Source organism: Nyctereutes procyonoides, unplaced genomic scaffold, assembly GCF_905146905.1.
Source record: "Nyctereutes procyonoides isolate TBG_1078 unplaced genomic scaffold, NYPRO_anot_genome, whole genome shotgun sequence".
In the NCBI taxonomy this organism is placed as follows: domain Eukaryota; kingdom Metazoa; phylum Chordata; class Mammalia; order Carnivora; family Canidae; genus Nyctereutes; species Nyctereutes procyonoides.
Window position 1 is genome coordinate 41,208,210 of NW_026575139.1, and position 26,470 is coordinate 41,234,679.

General features: G+C 33.9%; 1 protein-coding gene across 6 annotated transcripts in view; it reads right to left on the reverse strand.

Moving 5' to 3' along the window:
* The window catches only part of KTN1 (kinectin 1), a 106,284-nt gene that overhangs the window by 35,426 nt on the left and 44,388 nt on the right, over positions 1-26,470 (reverse strand). For all 6 annotated transcript variants that reach the window (XM_055303773.1, XM_055303772.1, XM_055303770.1 and 3 more), the window contains exons 6-19: positions 22,015-22,131; positions 19,346-19,486; positions 16,230-16,336; positions 15,110-15,242; positions 13,622-13,709; positions 10,859-11,025; positions 10,376-10,444; positions 8,883-8,920; positions 8,110-8,200; positions 7,681-7,749; positions 7,131-7,168; positions 6,895-6,976; positions 6,056-6,124; positions 292-326 (exon numbers count right to left, since the gene is read on the reverse strand). In XM_055303773.1, the coding sequence (XP_055159748.1) occupies positions 292-326; positions 6,056-6,124; positions 6,895-6,976; positions 7,131-7,168; positions 7,681-7,749; positions 8,110-8,200; positions 8,883-8,920; positions 10,376-10,444; positions 10,859-11,025; positions 13,622-13,709; positions 15,110-15,242; positions 16,230-16,336; positions 19,346-19,486; positions 22,015-22,131 (1,244 nt within the window). The remainder of the gene's footprint in view (positions 1-291; positions 327-6,055; positions 6,125-6,894; positions 6,977-7,130; positions 7,169-7,680; positions 7,750-8,109; positions 8,201-8,882; positions 8,921-10,375; positions 10,445-10,858; positions 11,026-13,621; positions 13,710-15,109; positions 15,243-16,229; positions 16,337-19,345; positions 19,487-22,014; positions 22,132-26,470) is intronic.

Genomic DNA, 26,470 nt, shown 5'->3' on the forward strand with positions numbered 1-26,470 from the left:
AAGATATCTGAAGGTCTTTGATCATTGTCTAAAGGTAGTTCTTTACCAGTAAGTAAAACGTGTTCAAGTAATATATGCTTACATGCTAGTCTAAACAAAGTCAATACCATACATAACACTACTAACCAAATGAGATCCCAAATCAAACCAGCTGACAGCATACCACCCTCTTCCATTATGAAGTACAAAGAGTAATTTAAGAATCTAGATTAATATAGTTAATAATTCTGTTACCTTGAATTTGGTAGAAATGAGTCATTAAAATATAAAAAGAAAAATTTAAACTCTTACCATTTTTCCATTTGTTCCACAACATCTTTATTAGGCTAAAATAAAAATCACCCAAAAAAAGAAAAAAGTTTAAAAATAGAATTGTATGATAATTGTTTAGTTTTAATTAGATCCAAAATTTAGAAGGCAATCTACACTTAAAGACTGCTAACAATTAAGGAATTAATTCAGAAAACACAAGACAGAAGATAAGCAGCTACACAACACATAAAAAGATGAAATGTAATATAAGCTAGTAAAATGAATTGGTACCTTATGAATAACTTAATTACTATAAAAGAAAATCTTAAGAACAAAGAAGAGAATTTGCCTTAATTCTTCTACATCAATTCAATTCTTCAAAAAAAAAAAAAAAAATCCAAGGCTCTAAAGCCTTGAAGACCAGGAAGGAGGCTTTGTTCTTTCTTCTAATAAACTGACTTTTTTACTTTTAAAAAACTAACATTTATAGAGGCAAGTGAAAAAAATCTTGTATACAAATCAATTTTTAACATGTAGATATGTGACTACCACCTAAACCAATACACGGAAGTTTTAAAATTGATTATAAACTGCAAGAACAACACATGAATATATTCTCCTTGTAAAGCATTAAAACATGACGTAAGCTGATCCCCACTTTAACCACTTCCCTTCTAGCATCTCTTTAAAAACACAAAAGTCTCCACTGCTATAATTTATTTTGTCCAGAAGAGGGGCTTTCCCCCTTAGCATTCCCAAGCCTCCAGGCAGCTAAGGAGCCTATTAAAACAGGCTTGGGGTCTTCTTTATTTTTTTCTGCCCATCCCATTCTCTACCTATACTCTCCTAATCTTGTTTCTTACTTTTCCCCCAATTTTATTATAACCATTTTTCACAAATACTATTGTTTTCCATTGCCAAACCCAAGTCCTAAGACTTCATTTCTTACATATTTCTAAAACTGACTCCCTTTTTTTTTCAATGCCTTCATTCATCTCAAATATCACAATACCAAACAATTCTTCTCCCTGACTGTTGCCTATAAGGAATATTTTGTGAGGGGTATAGGAAGAACTTCCCAATGGGAAAAATTTCTGTCACTGAAAGGAGATATGAGCTATCAAAAATACATGGTCAGGTTTATAAACTATGAAAATAAATAATTCAGTAAGTTTATAAATCTTTCATCAAGATGGGTTTTTGCCCATCTTTATTTCTGATGAATGCCATCTCACATAAAATTTAACAGGGGCATTTGGGTGGCTCAGTTGGTAAGCATTAGACTGGATTTCAGCTGAGGTCATGATCTCAGGGTGGTACGATACAGCCTTGCATCAAGGTTCATACTGGGTATGGAGCCTACTTGGGATTCTTCCTCTCCTTCTCCTTCTCCCTCTCCCACTCCCCCCTACCCTGCTAGCATGTATACTCTCTCTTAAAAAAAAAATTAACAAAAAATTTATAACTATGTATGGTGATGGATGTTAACTATCAACCAGACATTATTGTGATCATTTCACATTATATATATATATACATGACATAAATCATTGTGTTGTACACTTGAAACAATGTTTTATGTCAATTACGTTTCATTAAAAAAAAAAAACACACCTATTAAGTCCAAGTTATTTCCACCTTAATCATTCATTGCATTATACCTTTAGTTCTACGTATTTCTCCCCCACACAAATTCAAATACCTCATTGTTATTAGAGGTCTAAAATGCTAGACAAAACACTTACTCATCCTTGCATTACCCTTCAGGGATTTACCAATATGCTAGATCAAGCTCATGATCCATACAGCATACAAAGTCCTTCGTGATTTACCCTAGCCAATCCTTCTCTACGCCTTACTTTGCATACTTTGCATTTCTACAACATGCCAATAAACTCTGATTACACCAGTCTAACTACACTGCCATGACTTTTAACACTGTATTCCCCCAGCCTAGCTTTCCCCTTAGCTGTTGGGCAAATTCATGGTCATTTTTCAAAGTCAAGTTTAGCAGGCCCTTCTCTGTAGTGCCTCTTCACCCTCGCTGCAGAATTCATTATCTCTTCCTCTAATTCTGTAGCAGAGTTCAATAATTTTATTCATCATACTTTCCTGTGGTACACATCTATCTCCACACTAAAAGTCATACTCTTGAGGGCAGGAACCAAGTCCTATCTATCTCTGTAGCTTCGGCATATAGCACAATGTCTAGTATATACTTAATTCATAAGCATGTAATGAAATTAATTTCCTTTAACAAGGTTCCAGTTTAACATGTATTCTTGGTCATCAGCTTACCAAATATTCAATTGTAGAAAAGTGACCAACTTAGCATCTATCCAATCTTTTTCCTTTATACATTATTGGCCTAACCCAATCCAATTTTGTTCTCTCTAGATGTTTTTCCAAAACTACACTTTATACAATAAATTCTTTTGCAATAAAATACAACCAGGCAACAGGGCAAAGAGAAAAAATTTCTTACTCCAACAGTTTTTACTTAATAATCTTGATCAGTGAATCTTAGAAATATATATTAGAATAATAAAAACACTCCTCCTCCTTTGCTAAAAAGAGCTTTAAAAAAGGGGGGGGGATCCCTGGGTGGCACAGCGGTTTGGCGCCTGCCTTTGGCTCAGGGCGCGATCCTGGAGACCCGGGATCGAATCCCACGTCGGGCTCCTGGTGCATGAAGCCTGCTTCTCCCTCTGCCTATGTCTCTGCCTCTCTCTCTCTGTGTGACTATCATAAATAAATAAAAATTAAAAAAAAAAAAAAGGATAACTCAGAACCCTGCCTCATCAGAAATTTTAATTTATTCTGAATAAATGAGATCCTAGTAACTGATTTATTTGCACCATCTATCCACAGGCCTATATCCAAATAGGGCCTTCCTTTCATTAGTGTAGAAACAATCAGTTTACTTTACCTGGTATTTGCTGTCTTTCTGCCTCCTACACCTGAAGAAACAACAGCTTGGCACCATTACCGGTTTCTGTTTTAATAGGCTCAATCTTTTCCTCCCAGATAAAAATCCATGGAGCAAAAGGACTGAATTTTTCTTTATATAACTAAACTGTTCATCTTTCAACTGTCACTTGGAATCCTAACTGCTGGATAGGAAGGGTTTAAAGAAAGGTGGAAATTGGGCAGCCCTGGTGGCACAGCGGTTTAGCGCCGCCTGCAGCCTGGAGTGTGATCCTGGAGACCCGGGATCAAGTCCCACATCAGGCTCCCTGCATGGAGCCTGCTTCTCCCTCTGCCTGTGTCTCTGCCTCCCTCCCTCCCTCTCTCTCTCTCTTTCTCTCTCTGTCTCTCATGAATAAATAATTTTTTTAAAGAGGCGGAAATCAAAGAAATTAAGATTATACTAATCTTTATCTTTTCTTTCACTAAAAATGACCAAAGAAGAAGCCAAAGAGATGGTTCTTTGGTCTGCCAAGATGAGAGAAAGAAGTCACAACTACAACCAAAACATACCATCATAGCTATATGCTTTACAAACGACTTTTAAAAGAGTTTGCTTTAAGAATAAGAAAAAGTCTAAGAATCATCAAAATGCAAATCTTAAATTAGTACCACAAAATAGGTTTACCATATCAAATTCTTTTAAATAAATTTTTTAAATGTAGCTATAAAATTTTGTTCCATGGATTGTTCATTAACTTCATAAAACTATTCATTTAAACAAAATCTATCTCGTGCAAAAAATTGTTATTTTAACAGAGTATTTAAAAGTACATAGAAACCTTAGTAATAGGAAGAAGGCTGATTTGGTTAAGGCAGAAATTAGAGGAATTTCTTTCCTATTAATTAATTCCAAACATATGGGAAATTTTATGCAAGATATTAGAATGGCAATTCTCAAGTCATCATATTATCTTTAAGGAAAAAAAATTTAAGGTTAGTGGTTTTGTTCTTGTCTAATGATGGAGAATACATTTTTAGTACAGAACTACAAGATTACAGGATTCTACAAGTTAAAAGATTTGTTAAGATTCAGGTTTTCTGTTTAAATATAAGAGTTACCAGCACCTTTAATACTGGAATTCCAGGACAGATTCATACATTTCTAGACATTTGTTTTACTTCCTATGAAGTTAATTTTAGGAAGTATTCAAAACCTTATACACTGAAATAGGTGTATATAACCAACTCTATAACCAACTCACAATTTAGCATTCTGCTTTTCTGGGTAAGAAATAACACAATCAAAAATTATCAATTGTATTTTACCTCATCCAAGTCATTAATGTTGCATCTTACCCTTGGCACTTTATGCAGCTACTAAAATTTTAAATGCTGTCAGCTAAACTATAACCAGAGACTGTAAAATACATCCAGACTTCAGAGTTAATAAATTGAGGGGGAAAATTCTTACAGTTGATAAAATATATCTCTTATAAGCTATACCACAACAAAGGGAAATAAAAATAAGATTTAAGAATAAGACTTAAATATTTTAGGATTACAGCGGCATGAAGTCATGTTCCTGCACAGCACTAAATATCATCAATTTACATTATCTCCTCCACTGCCTTTTGTTTCCAAGAGTAAAGCATATACAAAGTAATGAAGATTATGCGAGGCACTTACGATCATATTCAAGAGGGGGAGGAGAATAAGTAGATTATTTCTTAAAAAGTAAACAGATGTTAAATAACTTCTATAGTATTTGGTACAGCTACTTATACCAATACCTGCACAATGTGAATTAAAGAAAGCAAGCATGCATCTGTGAAAAAAGTACTATCATTTGCAATAACTTACATTTCAGCTTCCACTACAAGTCCCCAAATTTAATACTATTAGAGAAATATTCAAAGCTTCTATTTTAATGTGTCATCCAGTATCAAGAGTTTTCAGAACATCTTTACACATTGGATTTTGAAGAAGAGTTGTGTAAGAGAAAAGTCTGAAGGCAACTCTCAGGAACAGCCACAGAACAGACATTGCCAGGGGCTCTAGTTTATGGAGCCATGCTTATTCAAGCTGCTATAGTTTTGATAGCTTGTTATAAATATAGACAAAGTATGATAGCAGTAGGAGGTAGAGAGATGAAAAATATTCTAAAGGAAGGAATTAAGGTTTAAGAAGATGCCTGCCAAGCACTAGGCTATGCACCATACAAAAACTTCTCCATTTAAATCTAACAAGCTTATGATGTAAATAAAATCTCATCATTAGGGCAGCCTCAATGGCTCAGCGGTTTAATGCCGCCTTCAGCCCAGGGCCTGATCCTGGAGACCAGGGATTGAGTCCCATGTCCCTGCTTCTCACTCTGCCTGTGTCTCTGCCTCTCTCTCTCTCTCTCTCTGTACCTCTCATGAGTAAATTAAAAAAAAAAAAAAAATCTTAAAAAAAAAAATCTCATCGTTAAAGACTTGGAAGGAAAGGTCTCAGAAAGGTTAAGCAGTTTGATCAACATGATTCTGCTTTTAAGTGCCGTAGCAGGTTTCAAATCTCTTTTTAAGAAACCATGCTGCCTTAGAGGAAAAGCTCCAAAAGTGTAGACTTTTATCTTGAGAGCCAAATGTATCAAAATGACTTAAATGCTTCTAATGTCTTTTATTGCATTTTTTAAGTGCTTATAAACAAGAGATTAGCATTAGTTCCCCCTCAGGGGAAAAATATTTTCCTTAATTCAGATACTTGATAAGCACAAGATGAATAGAAATGCAATGCAAAGATATATCCATACTTAGCAAAACTCCTCAAAAGGAATGAGTTGGTTAATATTTAAGAAGAACTAGATCTTGTTAATATTAGATATTTCTACCTTATAATTCATAAAAAGCCTTACCTGTTCAGAAACAAGAATCTGTAGCTTCTGAACTTCTAATTGCAATGCTTTGTTCTGGTCATTTAGAATCTGGAAAAAGATAAAAGAATCTCCAATTTACTGCTTTATTAAGAAAAGATAACAAAGTAATCATTTTAATAAGTTAAAAAAAAAAATCAACCCTCCCCTACCCCCAAACTCAAAACCCCTATTATTCCTTCAAGTATTCTTAAAGTGACAAGTGAATTATGTATTGACATAAGAATGCAAATCTCATGTGGTTTCATTTTCAATGAATTTCCAAAATATAGATATGTAGTACTAGCTATAAGCTACAAGTATGATTATCTTGTGCCAACGGATTCTGGGAAATCCTTTCATAAGCAAATATTTACAAGTTTCCTATTAAATAAAAGCAAAAAGTAAAAGAATGCAAATCTCATACACATGAAGAGATGGACCCCAGCAAGAAGACTGCTTTCCAATACTCAAGCTGAGTGGCCATGACCAGAAACTAGCACTGCATTGACAATGGAGTGTTAAAACCATCACAAACTATCAAGTGAAAACTGTAGAGCAAAGACTGAGGCAAAGCAAATTTCAAAAGTCTATTATAAGAACATGTAATATAATCTAGGCAAAAAAAAAAAAAAAAAGAAAAGAAACCAAAAACAAAACAAAACAAAACAAAAAATAATCTAGGCAAAAATTATATGACAACAATTCACTGTCTGTATAAGCCCCCAAATAAGCTACAGAAACACTGCTTCAGGGTGATTTTATATAAAAACTAGTATTTCTAGACTCATTTCAACTATAGAAAGTTGTTCTAAACTCAGTTGACAAGCTTAATTACACACCTTAAATTCTTCCATTTTGTTTGAAATTTCACATTGTAGCTGTTCTTCAAGCAGTCTTATCTGATCATCTTTAACATGAATACTATGAGAAAAAAAATCAATGAAAATATTTCATATATTCAAAAAGATTACATAAGTTATATGCACAAGTATCTGTTATGAGTAGCAATAATTTCTACAATTACACTTGAACATGAATGTATGAACGGCTCCATGCACAGCAATGCTTTAATCACCTTTTTTGCATCTTCTCCAGTTCATGTGCAGCAGCAGCCTGTGTTTGGAATGGGATGAGAATATATAACTTTTTAGAAAGCACTCAAAATTATTTTTTATTTTTATATACTGAAAAACTATATTTGATATTTTTGGAGTAAATAAAAGTTAAAGCAATGTCATACACATTTCTGTAATACTTTTTGCTGTCCAGTACTTTGTACTTCTCACTGGTCAAATTTTATCCAAATAAAGGTATATCTCTTTTTGATTAAACAGCAGAAAGCTAAAACAAATCAGCACATTAATGTTTTAATGGATTCCTCTGAGATCTTAAAAATGATCAATTCATTTGATTGAATGTTAGTTTCTACATGAAAATAATAGTATCTAAGTGGGTTGTGAAAATCAAGGTCATAGACAAGGCTTTCAACAATAGCCATGCAGGTAAACACAAGTAACCACTGTATTTACTATGTATACGAATGAAATTGGGCTTGCGATACCAATGAAAGTAAGTATAGACAAGGTCAAATTCTGAGTAAATGCTCAATAGCAATAAAAATCTACCTGTTCATTTGCCAGAGCCTGTAACTTTTGAACTTCAGCTTTTAATAAGAAATTCATATTCTGTATATCCTAGAATAAGAATGAAAAATAGTATAAAGTAAATATTTCTAAAAGTTTGTAAGGCATCTCTTCTACATAAGGTCTCAAAGCAAAGGTCTCAAATCATAATTTCTTAAATCAGAAATCATCAATTCTTGGTATTTAGCATATTTGCCAAATTACTGTGAATTACATCATGTGAGAAAAGCCCTCTGAACATCTCTTCTTAGAAGGCTAAAGAGGATTTTGTAGTTTAGAAAAGAGATGGATGGACACTTTTCAAATGAATTTAGAGTATTTTCCATTCTTCATAAAAGGTCATACTGATTACCTTATCAGGGTAATTCAATGCCTACAAAATACTGTCACCATTTATCAGAATTACTGTACCTTAAGTTCCTCTTCTTTACTTGTTAAATGATCATGTTCATTTGCTAAAGAATCTTCAGTCTGTTTTATCTGCTTATCCTTTTCAGCAATCCTTTAACAGGAAATACATTTGTATATTCAATAAACGTTTAGAAGTCATCACAAATCAAAGGATTAAAAGCTTTAAGTATGGTCATGCCTATTTAAGGAGTTTCTCATGTATCTGTAACCTCCATTTCTGCAGCTCCTTTCAGTTTAGTAGTAACTATCATATGCATTACTTTAACTCCCTAAAATACATACCCCTGTTTTAAAACTTGAGGTAAAAAGAGGTAATTTACTTAAGCTCACAAGCCTGGTAATACCAAAGCCAGATTTCAGGTCTTCTGAACTCAAGTGCGCTATGTGTATGTAAATTAAACAATACAATAAAAACAAAACCTTGTTTTGGGAATACTACCACATAGTTAAGATACAGAGCAAGTACAACTACTTATTAGGCACAAAAACTAATTTACTTCCATTAATCTCAAATCACTATTCTCTCTTCCACTGCTAAAGCCCAAATTAAGCAAAGGCTCCCCAACTCTTTTTACAATAAAGACATAAAAACACAAAATGTGCAATGTTTAGGAATTCAACTCACTGAGAGGGAGGAGAGCAAAAGTTGCTCTAGATCTAGTTAAGATTATTTTCTAAACAAGTTAGAATATCAAGTAAATCATAAGTGCTGATAGAACAGGTATCATTTAGTGGTGACTAAGCAATTATAAGAGAAGCGTTGAAAGGCTTACACTTTATGTAATTCTTCTGCTAGAACTGAAGCGGAGGTCTAAGAAAGAAAAACAGGGTCAAGATAAAAGGATTTAAGTCTAAAAGTTGTACAATAAGCAAACAGAGCTTTAAAAATTAAGAGAAATTAATGTATATCAAGTTTCTATGGCAGTATCTGGCCCATGATGAGTGGTCAATAAACAGTAGCCATTATTCTGAAAACAACTTTGATCACCAACAACCAGTATTAGGGAATTTCATAGCATAAGACAGTTCAAATAAAACAAATTGCCAGGCCTGGAAATTATATAACTGACAAGTAACAAATATACAGGAAAAACACCCACAAAAGGCCATTTTTCATCTTTACCCTTCTTTATCTTAGTAACAACTTCCAATAATGAAATGATACATACAGTTCATGATTAAAATAACAAGTCATCTGGTAATACTCATGTTCCTCTTTACATTTCAAAAGTGTACTTACAGCATTCCCTAAGTAATTTCTCTAAATCTTCTAGAGCTACTAACTCAAAATTTCAATTCACTTTGGGTTATAGTTTTATATATACATGTGCATTCACATACACCCACTCTCTCCTATAGTAAAAAAAAAAATTCTAAAAAAATTCTTACCCAATTCATTTTAGACTATTGTTTTTACAAAGAACTAACTAGAAAAAAAAAAAATACGTGCAGTCTCAAAGTTCTGGGAGTCTGAATTTGCCTGAACCTTAAAATCAAGTTTTTAATGTTAAAATTATATCTTAATACAGAAAAGGCTAATATTTTTTCTATAATTTTAGAATTTAAAAGTTGAGGAATTAAAAAGAACTGTATGTATGTTATGGAAAATGTACTTAGAAGTTTTTTCTCTTTTTTCTTAATGTAGTATTATAAATATAGTTATATGCACTTTAGAATGCAATGTTGCCAAAGAATAACAGGTCTAACAATACAACATGCAAAAAACTCTAGAAGGTGTCCCCACTTACTGAACAGAAGTTTTAAAATGATCTTTTTGCATATATAATCTGAGATTATATATTAACATATATTATTAACATACTGCTATCACCTGGGGATATACATAAAAGTTTTCCCTCATGGCGGGTCAGTATTTAATGAGCATCTTTAATATGTAAACCACTATTCCTAACACTATTTGGCCAATTTCTGCTATTTTGTATCAAGATTATGAACATTTCTTTCTCCTATGGTAAAAACGCTCCATTAGTTGGAGTTGGATTTCTTTCTTGGTGTTTTCCCACAGCACTATACATAATTATCAGAGTGCTTTGCAGATCAGGATCATCACTGTTGATTCACTGACTAGTTTTCCAAATGCTAATCCAGTGCTTGGCACTCTACAGGCACTCAAGTGATTAATTTAATGGCTAAGAATTATATTGTTACACTATATATTTCTACATATTACATATTATATAGTTATATTAATATGCTGTTACTATTATTATATTAGCAATGACAAGCAATATGAAAGCACAATTACCTGGGCTGCTATCTGGGAATGGAACTGTTGAATTTGAGCTTTCAAAGCCTCATTCTGCTCCAAAATATCCTTTCAGAAAGAGCAACCAAAAAGGAAAGAGAGGAAAAATGGGCTGTTAACAAATATACCAACTTATACGAACAAAATGAGGTACAAACTTCTGTTTATCTTTAAAAAGACATTCTTAGATTCCAAAAGGCATAATTTAAACAACAATGACTAGGCACTCTATTCTGAGAGCTGATGTATATGGTAAAAAATAATAAGTTGTTATCCCTAATCTAACACAAAGAATTTAAGACTGTGAGTGAAGATGTCTTTAAGCATATATTCAAACACACCATTTGTGACAAATGCTCAATGATTAAGTTATAATTATTCATCACCACTCCAGAATTTGGATAAGGTAGACTATCTTCTTTCTCCCACAGAGACACATCAAGCCATGGTCCACCTTTATTTTTTAAAAAGAGAATTAGATACCTGAACTTGCATTTGTAAAGACTCCTCTTTGGTCACCCTTTTTTGCTCCGATTCCATTAACTGCATTAGTCTTTGCTCCAACTGTTGTTTTGATACCAAGGTATCTGTAAGCTTACTATGCAGACTCTGTACTTCATTTTCTTTGGCCACAAACTTACTCTGCAAATCTGTAACAAAGCATTACATTTTACAAAGTTATCTTCCTCTGCCTGGTTACTACTACTACTCATCTTTAGTGTAGGCATTACCTCCTTTGGAAAAAACTCCTAGAATACCTCTTCTTCTTACCCTCCTGCACATGACTCCCCTGAGCAGTCTAGACTTACCTTATCACAGAACCTGTCACACTGTACTAATTCTTCTCCTCGCCCAAGAAGTGAGCTTTCTGTGATCAGAATTGCCTTTTCTCTATATCCAGAGCAGTGTCCAAGTATGTACATGTAATATGTATGTCCAAGTATGTACATGTATATGTAAATGTGTCAACCGAATGGTACATGAATGTTTAAAAATGCTGCTTCTTGAAAGCATTCTTTATTTCCCCAAAGACACTTTAGTAAGTTATCTAGTGAATTTCTTATAAATTCCCTGTACTCTCCTACCTGGAAAACAAAGAAAGATGCTGAGCGCTGACAAGTGTTCTGGTGTAGAATGAAGTACAACTTTTCTGTCTGCTTCTCTTCTTAGCAATGACCCCAAAACAACAAAGAAAATGAGAAACAAACACAAGCTATCTTTGATGTAATCAGAAAATAACTAACTCCAAATCACAGAAATTAAGATATAATGAATAGAGAGATGATCACTAACTTGGAAAAGAAAGGTGTTTCAGAAATCTAGAAAGGCTCAGGAAATGGAGATACTAGGTATTATGAGAGCTATCATCTTGGCCCTAAACATAAACAAGTCTACCACCACTATCACCAAGGAAGAGAGGCAAATATAGAGAAAAAGAGAAAAGGCATGTGTGTGCACATTTTAAGAAAAAATGTTATTACCATAACAAGACATTAATAACAGAATGAAATACAACTCAAAAAGAACTCCTTAATAAATATAATGGTCATATCCAGGATTAGAACTCAGAAGAGCACAGTACTTCTTTACCAGCAACAGTAAAAGTTAAAACACTGAATTAATGCCTTCAAAATTCTGTGGAAAAAAACATTTATAACCTAGAACTCTCCATCCAATCAAACTACCAATCAAGCATGAAGGAGAAATAAAAACATTTTCAAGTATGCAAGGCCTCGACATATGTACTTAAAAGCATACTCTCATGGGACTAAAAGATATGCGATTAAATGAGGGAGGAAAGCAGGAAAGATGGTGGTGACATAGTATCCAGAACACAGGTAGTCTCAGGAAGACAGCTATGGAGCCAAGAAAACAAGTCCTAGATACAAAAAAAAAAAAAAGAAAGAAAGAAAAAGAAAACAAGTCCTGAAACAGGAAGATGGCCAACTCCAGAGGCACAGCTAACACAGGCTTCTAGAAAAAACTGAAAAGATTCTCCAGTACCTCCTATGTTGAGAGGTGGGGAGAGGGGAGAGGTAAGAGTTTAAACACAGGTAAAATTTTAAATCATAAAACAAGGATCAAACAAGTTAATAACATAAATCAATAATTAGCTCTAGGTAATTAAACAACATTGTTCATGAGATTTACAGTTTTAATATTTATCTTGGCTCAGGACTGAGTTACACTGTCATAATGATGTAAACAATGGATACTGACATAATCAAGAAGTATGCATAATTGTATCAGTAGAATGAGGGGAAGGTGGGAAGAATGATGTAGGAGTGTTAAGTCTTCATTTCCTGTAACAGAAAGTCAACAGATGCCTATTAAGAAATAGCAGTATATGTACAAATAATATGCTTATTTAGAAATAAGATGGAAAATACTAAAAGTAAAAGTGACTGATTCTCGCAAGAGTGAGGTTTTATGGTTTACAGTTACATGGTTTATAGAGAAATATATATAGTTTATAGCTCAATTCTTTTGTTAAAATCCATACATGCTTCATTGATGGAACATAAAATACAAATTTAAAAAATAAATGTATTTTAACATAAACTTTATACATAAAGAAAAAGGTCTTTAAAGTTCTTGAATATATTTAAATATTAAGCTAAAGGGAAATACAGGGGTGGAAGAGTGGCAGGGATGGGGAATCAGGAAACCCAAAGGTCTAAATAAAGAGCCAAAACTCTGTATGATCTACCCTACTGTTTGGAAGTATTTTACTAGTTCAATGACTCCTGAGGGAGGAAAAGGAGTAATGTAGACAAATGATGCACACAATACAAGCTTCATTATCAGATGGATTCACCAAATTAAGAATAAGTAATAAAAGCTAACATTTAAGTAGATGGTTTTAAGTCAACTATTTGAAATGGTAAAGCTCTTGCTGTTTTTCTCTTCACAATGCAGGGATCCTCCCTTACAAACAAAAAATAAGGAGGTAATCAAGGGACCAAAAGGAGTAACTACAGAAAGGAAACATACACAATTAAGTTCCTATTACCCTATTATAAACTATATATTATCTGCAACTTAATGCTTCAGGATAAAGCTAGTAGAAAATTTATTTTAGAAAGTCTAGGAACTCTTAAAAAAATAAAGGTACTCTGGAAGTGCAAAAGCTATTTTTATTGTCCTCAACAAAAAGGTCAACTCATACTTTCTTCATCTCTAGAGAGGGGAGAGAATCTTACCCAGAACTATATACTAAATGTACGTGAGTATCTCTCCCCTTACCTTGCTGTGCTGCTTCATGCTCTGCTGTTCTCTTCCTGATATAGCTCTGGACTTCTTCCCACCTTCTCTCAGCTTCTTGTAGTTGAACCTGGATAAAGTCAGCACAATCAGAGGATTTCAAATTTAAAAAAAAAAAAAAAAGCATAATCTCTCTTTATTCGTCAAAAAACTGCTTATTCCAATAGTCCCCTACATTAATAAAACATAGACAGATATGCCCAGACTTATTATATACAAAGATATCAGCCACAGTCATTCTACCCTCCAATATGCAGGACTTACAAAAACTGAGTATTTGTGTAGGTCGATCACTATAGCTAGGCTACTATGTATATATCTCATCTACTTAGCTATGATCTGTTTCCATTTTTATCTTCTTCAGCTGATAGGCTTTCAAAAGGATAGTATCTTTACTGCCAAATCTCAGTAGGGACCTAAAATTCAAATTCTGAGGTATAGCACATTTCAGTGATGACTTTAGTATCCATGATACTAAAAGATCCATGATACTTCAATGATGACAGTCTTTAGTATCCTTTATCTGCTTATCCATATCCATATGGAACCTCCATATTTGTAAGCACCAGCAATAAACAAAGCAGCAAGACAAATCTTTTTTTTTTTTGACAAATCTTAATAAAAGACAATTTTATCAATCTCCCAAAGAGACCCATGAAAACTTCAAGAAAACAAATTGTACCATTTTCCACATTCAATTATTCTCAAAGTCCTTTTAACCCCTACCACTCTGGATATGATATCAGGTATGATTCTATCAATGATCTAGGAAAGAATCTAATATATTGGACTTATGCAAACTGAACTGTATGTTCAATAAATCCTCTCCCTATTAGAGGAGGAAAGGACAGTTCTATTTATCATTCTACTCAATGTACATATGCTATGAGGTGCAAAAAAAAAAAAAAAAACAAATCTATTCCTCTGTAGCTTGAGCAACCCTGTGCATCACTTCTCAGCATGAGCTTCTCATGGTACTACCATTCTGGTTATCTAAAGAAACTGTGATTTTTTTTTATACTATGGCTCAAGCAAAAGCTACTGGAGCATTTCTCGGTCTTGTGCAAAGAAAAGAAAAGGAAAGGAAAATCATCTAGTCCAATGGTGGAAGAAAAATACACTCTATTGAACTTACTGAAAAATCCAAGTTATGGTGGTAAGTGATATTAAAGGTAATTTTAAACTACTTTATTTTTGCCTCACACATGTGAAACCTAACCTCCCTACAGAGAAATTCTGTTTGTATCCATCAATCAGCAAATTAAATTTTCCTATCTTCAGTCTTTAACTTCAAACTCAAGCCTATACTCAATTCTCTCATTACTACTATACATGCTTCCATACAAACAGAACTCTTAAACTACAGGTCCCTTTAAGCCTCAAATTACATTTCTCAAACCTACATACACACTTAGATCCCTGGATTAAGTATTATTTATGAAATGATAAATAAAGGTGGGACTATATCACCTTCAACTGAGTAACTGCTTGCTCAGCATTCTTCTTTTGGACTTCCTCTTGCTGTAGCTTTCCTGTTTTCTCAGTTAGTTCATTCACCAACCTAGCATAATCCTGGCGTAGTTTATTTAGTTCAGCAGACTGCCTGAAAACAATAAGTGGATTAGGAACCTTCTATTATTACAAACACATAAGAAGAATAAACAAAACACGTTTAATATTTGTTTTTCTGAGAAATTCCACTTACAGCCAATAGAGAAGGAAATATTGTAAGAGACTATTAATAATGAGGTCTGGTTGAGTATAATCTCTGAATAATTCTGATAACAAACAAATTCTAAAATCGCCATAAAATAATCAAGGAAAATGAATGACCACACAATCATGAGCATCAGTCAACAGTGTCACCCTCAAACCGGTGTCCTGAAAATCTATTAAAATAAGTCAGTCAGGGGATCCCTGGGTGGCTCAGTGGTTTAGCGCCTGCCTTCGGCCCAGGTCGTGATCTTGGAGTCTGGGATTGAGTCCCACATCAGTCTCCCTACGTGGAGCCTGGTTCTCTCTCTACCTGTGTCTCTGCCTCTGTGTGTGTGTCTCTAATGAATAAAAAAATAAAATCTTAAAAAAATAAAAATCAGTCAGAGTGCTTATTCTTGTAAGCATGCTAATTCTTCTCTAAGGCACAGTTCCTCAAAATATGGCCCAGAGACGATTTCATCACTATCACAAGGAATGTGTCTTAATATACAGATTCCTGAGCTCCACCTAAGAGCCACTGAATCATAATCTTTTAAGGGTAAGACTCAACAATATGCTTTTTTAATGAACATGTCAGATGCCCTTCAGAATAATGAAGTTTAAGAACTACTGTTAAAGGGGATAGAGGTTTCAAAACTTATAAATTTGTAGACAATGTTCCATTGCTGGCACTAGTAGTTATCACACAGTTTAGCTGAAAAAGTTCTTTACCAAACAAGAAATTTGTTTTTGAAAATTCACTTTAGAAACAAATGTAAAACACAGAAGTCTACCCAATTACTATCAAACATCATTTTGATGGTTCAAGAAAATATTCTGCCATTCAATGAAAATATTCTGCCATTCAATTAAAACTAAAGCATTTGGAACATACTTGCTTTCTAGTTGGTTTGTAGTGTTGCTGACAGCATCTCTCAATATGCCATTCTCCTGCTTCAAGTGAGCTATCTCTGCCTCCATCTGCTCACGAACTTGTTGGAACTAGAAGTATTTTACAAACATAAGATTTAGAAACAATAACTGCCAAAGCTAACTTAAAAGAAATTTTATTATGAGTATGTAAAAAGCATCAATAGAATGAAGTCTGGACAATCTTTCTCAAATAAATATAAACAAATTTAAAAACTGAGTTACATTTTGATAGTGGGGAATACAAAGTAAATACAAGTTGCCAACATTCAAGAATGCAAGTAGATGCTAGCTGCTATCATACTGGAAATGTAAAATAAATACAAATAGAAATATAGTTTTAGAAATAAAAGACTTTGAATTTCTTTTCTACCCAATAGACTCATACAAAATAATACTATCTTTATCCTCTATCAATTTTATGTCAGCAGTTTTTAATGAAAGATTTTAGTAATCAGAAGTTTAAAAAGTGAAATTTGTCCAATATATTTTTATTAAGTTACAAATTGAGCTATAACCAAATAGATGGAAAATTCGTCACGCAAAAATTTATTCACAAAAATATCCTGGCCTCTTATTTCAGAATTACAAAACCAAGAGATGAAGAACAGTGAATCTTACATTCCCATAAGGATAGATCTTACTTTAGAATGTGAAATAATCTTAATTTTAAGAAAACCTACTCAAGTGAGAAAAATTAAAGTATATGTTTCTATTTTTCAGAAAACTTATCATATAGAACCTATATCCTGACCTCTAAAAAAGAAAAATAGAAATGATAAATCACCTGCCACCCCCAATAAAAATACCACAAATATTTGACTAATTTCCAAATTAGTAGTTAAGTAGCAATTAAGAAAAAGAAAAAAAAATCACTTGAGACTAGAAAAATCAGTTCTTCTATAATCTATTTATTAATGGGAAAGAATACCTCAAATGGCTGAGGGTTGGAAAGATAGAGAATTGGGTCAAATGAAAGCACAGAGTAGTGGACACTGTAAGAACCTGAAAACAGATTCATTCACTTCTTCTTTGTTATTAGTGTATGTCCATGGAAAACACTGGGACTTTGTGGCAATGAAAAATATTTTAAATTTTTTTCAGCAGACTAACAATGGGATCAAATACCTTACAAACAAGAATCTGATACTATTTACATGTTAGAATGGAAATCAGAGATTGAAAAGACACTATAATTATGCCAATATGAAATAATAAACTAAGGTGATGGGTGATGTCTAATAACTGAATGCAAGAGTACCTTGAAATAAAGAATCTTAAAGATTTCAGAACTATAAACTGGAAGAGAGAGAAGTCAAAGGATTCAATCATAAGGATAATAATGCTTCAGATATTGGAAAATAAGAACTTGATCAAAAACAAGTTTGATTTTATTTTATTTTTTAAGAGTTTGATTTTAGATGTATGTTAAATTTGAGGTGATGATGAGTTTCCAAACTGAAGCATCAGCTAGCAATAATAATTTTAAAAAATCACTAGTCCAGAAAGTTCAAATAAGGAGAATATTAGATGCCCACTAGACAGCCTGACCCAAATCATGTTCTTCAACACCCTCTTCAACAATGATAAAAGTGGTATTTCAATCTTAAAAAGAGAGAGAGATAACAAACCAACTAACCACTGGTCCAGAGCTAGATGGATTCATGGAAATGAATAATTGTAGAAAAGACAGTAAGAACTAACACTTCTGAAACAATGAAAGAAGAGAGATTAAAGTAAGACCAGAGACAGATTACTTAGGTCAAAACCTTAGGAGTTATCCTTAAATATCAGCTCGCTCTTACTCTCTCCTCCACTCCATCACCAAGCCCCATCTCTAATTCTTCTCTATCATTCAAACTCAACCCCCCTCATTGTCAACATCTGATTTTAGACTCTTTTTCTCAGACTTGGAATTCCTGCAAAAGCCTTCCAATTATCTCTTATTCCACTCTCCATTTTGTTACCAGAGTAATAATTTAAAATACTAATATAATCAAACTGCTGAGTTTCTTAATCTCTTCTAATGGGTTCCCACTCTTCAGGTATGCAAGGTCCTTTAAGTCAGGGCCTCTGTTTACATCTCTAAATTTTTTCCTCATCCTAGCCCTGATTTCCAAACACCAAAACTCACACTGCATCTCTCACAAACTGTTATCACTGAGCAATCTCTATCGAAACACCTGGGATGTACTCATTAAAAGATCCATCCTGGGCCCCAAAAATAGACCCACTGAACCATCACCTCTAGGAATGAGACTAAGTAATCACACCGAGTAATAAGCCAGTGCCCATTTTTTCACTCTCTCACCTAATAATGCTTGTTTTTAAAACATTCAACACAGTTTGTATATTATCATTTCTAGCAAGTCTTCACTATCATCTTCCTCTTCCCTACATCCCATTCCAAAGGTTCCAAAACACCCACTGCTTACCTCTACAATAATCCCTCCTTATCCATAGGTAATACCTTCCAAGACCCCCAAGTAGCTACCTGAAACTGCAGAGGACTAAAACCCTAGGAATACTGTTTTTTTCCTATACGTACATACACATCACAAAGTTTAAGTTATAAATTAGGCACAGTTAAGAGATTAATAACTAAAAACAGAACTGTAACAATGTACTGTAATGAAAGTTACATGAAGGTGATCTCTCTCTCTCAAAATATACTATACTGAATTCACCCTTCTTGTGATGATGTGAGATAATAAAATGCCTACATAATGAGATGGGAGGTAAGGATGCAGACACTATGCACAGTCTTGGGCTACTATTGACCTTCTGACAGTATGTCAGAAGGAGAATCATCGGATTTCAGGCCACAGCCGACCATGGGTAACTGAAACCACAGAAAGTGATGAGGATAAAGCAGGACTACGTTATTGTACTGGAGTATTTCAGCTTCCAGCCTCTGCCTCATCCCCACCTTGGAAAGGTGCTTACTTACAGACAGGGAGCCAATTTAGCTAGCCATTGGATCATCACCCAGCACACAGCCTTGCACATATTAGGCACTTTAAAGTTTGCTAATTAAATGAATGCAAAATTTCATTTTGTTTTCAAAAAATAAAAAAATACCTTCATCTGCATCTGCTGAGTCTCTTGATAACTAACATGCATTTTGTTTTGAAATACATTATGTTCCTTTTCTAATGTTCCAATCCGATCTTTCATTCTCGCTATAACCACATTGCTTCTTTCTTTCTCTGACATCATTTCCTAGAAGAATAAACCAGAAAAGAATTATGAAAATTAGCTTTTTAAAAATACCATAAGATTATAATAAAAAACCATTTTTAGCATCAGCAAAAATGATGTCAATAAAATAATCATGAATTTTGAAATAACTACATGCTTGAGATCAAGGGTTTAAAAAAGAAATTGTCAGGCAGCCCCGGTGGCTTAGCGGTTTAGTGCCACTTCAGCCCAGGGTGTGATCCTGGAGACTCGGGATCAAGTCCTATGTGCATGGAGCCTGCTTGCATGGAGCCTGCTTCTCCCTCTGCTGTGTCTCTGCCTCTCTCTCTCTTTCTCTGTTTCTAATAAATAAATAAAATCTTTAAAAAAAAAAAAGAAAGAAAGAAATTGTCTCTGCATCTTACCTACATCAACCCTTACATCAATGACTTTCATAAACACTTTGCTATTCTGTTTACTCTTATTTCAAATGCACTTTCTGGTCTAAGAGTTAAAGAAGTTAACCAAGAATAAATCCTACATTCTAACTTGATCTTAAGCATAGTTTTAAGGCAAAACAATTAATTTTCTATTATTTGCAGATACTAGCGTTTTTAGGGTTTAGAAAAAGGCCTAAAAAAGTAACCTAACAGGGGAAAAAAGAAGTCACTTTCCTAAGAAAGAGAAAAATACCTGTTTATAGCAGAATAGAAGCTTACAAAAAGACAGGTTTATAGCAAAACGGAAGCTTAGAATAAGACAAAGTAAAAAATCAGAACTCTAAATCTTATTATACTCAAAAGTCAAATCTTAAAAGGGTGATTTCATTTTGTATTTCAACTATCATGAACTAGAATATTAATTATCAAAGTAAAAAAGAGCCAACCAACTTTCAAGTTATTGGCAGGTATGATCAGTTTATATACCTCCTCTAAGAAAGTGACAAAATTTTAAACTTTTTTTTTAAGAAAGTGAGTGTGCGCCCACATGTTGGGAGAGGGCAGGTAGGGATAGAGTGAGAGAGAATCTTAAGTAGGCTCCACACCCAATATGGAACCCAACACTCAGTCTCACAACCCTGAGGATCATGACCGCAGCCAAAATCAAGAGTCAGACATTTAACCAAATAAGCCACCGAGGCACCCCCCCAAATTAATACTTTTATGTATTTGGAAAAAACTTACGTACTTTTATGTACCCATAAGAGTTTACTTACATCTGGAAAGTGTTACACTAATGTATATTAATACACTTAGGAAAAAAGTACACACATCTTTTAGGTATATAGCTCAATGAATTACTACCAAGTGGTACCCTTCTTAATTTTTAAGTTATAGTTAAGATACTGTAGCCACAGAAAACTAAAGTGTCTAATCTTAAGGAAACATGCTTTTAAAAATTTTTTTTTTATTTATTCATGAGACACAGAGAGAGAGAGAAGCAGAGACATAGGCAGAGGGAGAAGTAGGCTCCCTGCGGGGAACCTGATGTAGGACTCGATCCCAGGACCCCAGGCCAAAGGCAGATACGCAACCACTGAGCCACTGGGGTGCCCCAGAAACATGCTTATTTTAGTAACAACTTTGATTAATCTTATGCTGACCAAGTTTTTCCATTAACTTTTATTTATTTCAAATTCACATAAAAAGTTTTATATTCAAATGAGGCTATCCTCATAATGTCATCAAGTAGCTTCATGAACAATAAAAAAAAATAAACCTCACTTCCTGTATCTAATTCCTAAAAGGACAAACAAGTACCTCAGGAAGACAATATTTTCTATAGAATCTCAATTATATTCTCAGTCTATGTAATTTTTTTGAGAGATATAACTGACATAGAACATTATATAAGCTTCAAGTATACAACATGGTTCAGTATTTGTATATACTGCAAAATGATCACTGTAAGAAGTCTAGTGAACATCATCACCACTATAATTACAAATTTTTTTTCCTCGTGATGAGAACTTTTAAGATACACTAACAACTTTCACATATATATAATACAGTATTACTAACTACAGTTACCATGCTGTACATTACATCCCCAGGACTGATATGTTTTCTACCTAGAAATTTTTATCATTTGACATGGTTTTTACATGAGTTTTTAAAGGTCTTTTTTTTTTAAACTCTCAGAGTAAAATTTCTGAGGTTTAAAGAACTTCACTGATTAAAAATTATATTTATCACAAGAACCTTTATAAATAAATTACCTATTAAGAGTTTCACATTTATCCAATTGGATTTAAACAAGATCACACCCAATTCTGTGCTTCCTTAGAGACTAATTCTAGGTCAGATCCAAATGAAACATGTTCCCAATGTCCAAATGCTTGTTATTCGAAATGAATATATCTAGAAGCACTGTTATTTTAAATTTATAATTCAACTGTAGGCTATAACAACGTGAAAAAGTGAGACACTTCCATAATTCTGTAAGAAATTTAATTTTACTGGGTATAAATTTGTTATACAAATAATTAAATCTATAATTAGACAATTTCTGAAATCCTTCACTGCTCCTGATTCAGAACACATATCCCTTAAATATAAGAATGTCTTCACCTGAGTTAACTGCTTACAGCGATCCTTCATAACAGCAGCATCTTCCTTCATAGCAGCAAGTAACTTGTCTTTTTCTTGAAGCTGATGCACAAGTGCAGTCAACTCTCCTTTACTTGACTACAATTGAGAAATCAATATAGAATTAGTAAAAGTTAACATGGGCTAATGAAAATGAAATATCTAATATCTAACATTCTTAGGCCAATGCAGAATTCACAATACATAAAATAGAATCATAGGCAAGTACTAGTCAGTGAAATATCATTTGTGAAAGTCACTGTATCATTCTATATTCTGATGCATACAATAGGATATATATCAACCAAAAAATAAATTTTTTCAAAGAATTCTAAGACTCCAGTTTTAAACCCATAGTCATGGTAGCAATCTCCCCCTTCTCCTCATAAAAGATCAAAAGAGGAATATGAAACCAAAATGCAAACAACCAAAATGACACAATCACCTGTAATATCAAAACATAACATCAGAAAAGACTGCCAAAAGTAGTGAAGATCAAACACAAGTGCTTGACAACCCCATTAAAATATATTCAAGACTACAGAAGTGCCCTGGTGCCTAGTTCTCTGTAATTAACCGGAATATTCTGAAAGGAAAAACCAACAATCTTCCGTTTGACATAAGGAACAAAGAAAATACGACTATTTTGAAAGAAGACCTCAAGAAGCTAAAGAAGTGGGAATGAAGAAGAAATCATACAGATAGTTTACTCCAAGAGAGCAGCTAGTTAGGAAGAGTTGAAAGAAATTCTCTATAGTGAGACTCAGTAGTTAAGTCTTTTATCCAGGAAGACGAAAAGACTAAAATAATTTATTTTCACACACAGCCTGAGGAAAACAGCAGTTAGCCTTGGTCCTTTCATTATCAATCTCCAGGCCAGAGTTGATCCAAGAAGAATATGCTCATCTAAAGAGTACTGATTAAAAAGAAAACAGGGTCTATACAAGATACATGAAAAAAGGACAGAAAGGAACAAAAAACAAATGACAAGAAAAATCACCCAAAAAAGACTGTCAAAGAGCAGACAAAATTGTGATAAAAAAAATATCGTCATGATTTTTAAAAATCTTACAGCAGTCATTTCTGGAAAAACAAGAGCAAAGAACAGAGTGCACAAGAAAAGGTAATAAGCTCAAAGAAAGACCAGAGAATGAGATGAAATATGAGCTGGCAAAACCCAGAGTGGAAGTAAAAGTAACACTACCTCAGAAATACAATCCAATTCGAAGCAGAGAACAGAAAATGACACACTGCTGAACTATGGTAAGAAAGAGTCCAGGGTGGAAAGAATAAGGAGAAATAAACAAAAAGCTTTTATTTTTAAGCATTAAAATATAAAAGATAAAGATAACAGGCAAAGGTTTAGTATATGCATAATCAATACCCATTATTTCAACTATGTTAAGGGACAAATATCATGATTGGAAAGACATGCTTTATCCAAAGAAATACTGAAAGAGAACACAAGAGTCAAGGCCAAAACCATATTAACTTTACTGATTAACTTGAAAGAAGCTGAATCCCTTGATGTCTGTAAATCAAGTTTGTAGGGTGGACACTGGAAAAATCCAATAAATAATAAATACTTAGGTAAATTGCCCAAAGGATGTTTTTGTTGTGAGAGTATAGTCTGACAAAAATACATGAAAAGAGTGCAAAATTCAGTGTGGTCTCAGATCTCTATCCAGCTATAGGAGTAGAGAACGGCATAATGCAAGCATGAAAAATTTTCAAGAGAGTGAAACCCAGAAATATTATACCCCACCAAATTATCATTCAGATATAATGACAACAAAAGAGCATTTTAACTTGCCAGAACTTGAGAAATATAGTTCCTATGAGCCCTTCTTGAAGAAAATAACTTCAGCAATCAGGAGATGAATACAGAAACTATTGCAAAAAAACTGCTACCAAGCTTTGACCCCAGCATTAACCTATACAATTATGATTAACCAAAACGTGAAAATCATAGTCACAAAACAAACATTAAATATTCTAATTATCTGAGAAAACAAATGCTATAATTAACAAAAGTTGAGAGGTAAAAAGGAGGATAAGAAAAAATTTAAGTAGGTAGACCTGCTCCTATTATATAGCATAGAGTCAAAAGAGAGAAGTTAAAGTTGAAAAATCACATAATTGAGGCAACTATATTTAAAGAACACTAAGAAATTAATAATCAATTAAAATATAAAATATTTTCTTACTAATAATTACATTAATAGTCTATGGTAGGAACTCTAAGCACCTACTATGTATTACTTCATTTAATTTTCAAAACTTGATTATCATTCCTATATGGAAGGTGAGGAAACTGAGGTATTGGAGTTAAGTCACTCTCTTAAGGCCAAACAAATCTCAATGTGGCAGAACCCAAATTTGAATCCAGAAAATCTGACTCTAGAACCCAGTATATTACCTGGCTCTAATATAAAACACAAGTGTCTTGTAGTTTAAACATAAAGGCACATGTGTGGATGCACACACAGGCACATAACCTAAGATCTCCTCAACTCTGCAACCCGTCTAGCATTTATTCTCCTCTTCCCATCTAAGGTTATTCAAACTGGACACACTATCACCTTTCCTATTTATTCAGTATTTATTTACAGTCCAGTATTCTGATGAAACAGCTTTCACTGAGGATATCAAATCCATTTTTTCACATCTTTATCCTCCTTTATCTCTCTAAAGCATGTCATTGTTGACTTTTCCCCTCACCCGTGAGCTCTCTACCTTCCCTAAGCATCTATGATTCCACTTGCCCCTGGCCTTGCTACTCCTCCTCTTCAGTATTCTTTGTGGTGGCTTTCCTGGCCCTTTAAATGGTGGTGGTTTTCAGGGCTCATTCTTGAACTTTCTTAGAACTCTGCATATATAGAGAGGTCTGGTCTAATACACATCTACCATGTGTATTGATGATAGCGGGTGACTTTCCTAAATCACACCCATTGTGATCTTTTTCCAACTCCAGAGAAAAAGATGTTCAACTGTGAAATGAATACACCCACTTAAATGATCCAAAGGATGCCTAAAACAACTTCCTGAAATTTTTCACATTCGTCTAGTCTCTCCTCCTTGGCAAAGTGTTCATAAACACCACTGTCACCACAATCTATCCAGTTACTAAAGAGACAAAAACAAGCATTCATTCTAGACTCTTCTTTAGCTACCATAGGTAACTGGTCAGCAAGTCCTCTAACTCCTGTATCTCTATCCTATGTTGGTTCTCCTGCACTTATCTTCACCCCTTATCTGGAGCAATCCTTATTAGGTGTCGGTATTTATTTATACCTGGAACCTTGAGATCTAGTAAAAGGTCTGACAAAGACAGTTTCTATGACAGGAAAAGGAAGATACTAAACTTACTTTTGCAGATACTGAGTGCCTACAGATAAGAGAACCACTCCATAAGAAACCCAGAACAGTAAAAGTTTAAAAGAAAACCAAAAAGTTCCAAAGATGGGGAAAAATGTGAAGTTGCAAAATACTCTATTTCAAAACACTATCTTTAAGAGGACCCAACTTCCTCCTTGACCTGCCTAAAAGAGCTATCAACCCAGTCTCTAGAGTTCAAAGCTACCTCAGACAATAAAATAATTAACTCTTTCCTCCATAAGCCACCACCACCATCCTCAGAAGAGAACACTTAAAGCAATTATTTTCAATTTTAAAAAGCAGTAATTTCAATCATTAGGTCAGCTGTAGGCTTTTCTCTCATCCCTACAAATAACTAAGATACACACTTTTAAGATATACACTTATCCAATTAAAATAAAGCAAATCAAAGGGCAAATTCTTCCACTAAGAATTTCAAGTCTCTTGCAACAGAATGATGTGATTTTGTACCCAAAGTCACACACAGTTACACACTTTCCCTGATTACACTGGAAGACCTTGTTTACTCTGGGCCATTGCTGGCACCATGTGCAAACTGTCCAACAAGCATATTACATTATAAAATGCCAGAGTTGTAAAATACATTGTCAATACATACTTGGAGGTATAGACTTAATATGCTATGATAAAAGCTACAACAAAAAAGTGTAGATAGGAGAAAGAATAGCAGAGAGAACAATTTAGAGTGGGAATTCAGATTAGCCTTATATGAGGAAATAATACAGAAACATCAACTAGGAGACTACTGAAGGTAATCTGGTGAGTGAGATGGCTTGGACTCAAGTGTCTTTAAGAAAAAATGGGCAACACCTGGGTGGCTCAGCGGTTGACGGTCTCCCTTCAGCTCAGGGTGTGATCCCGTCCGGGGTCTGGGGTCGAGTCCCACATTGGGCTCCTTGCAGGGAGCCTGCTTCTCCTCTCCTTCTCTCTCCCTCCCTCTCTCTTCTTCTCTCATGAATAAATAAATAAATAAAAACTTCTAAAAAAAGAAAAGAAAAGAAAAAAATGGAAGCCACTCATAGCTTTAAAGCATATAAGT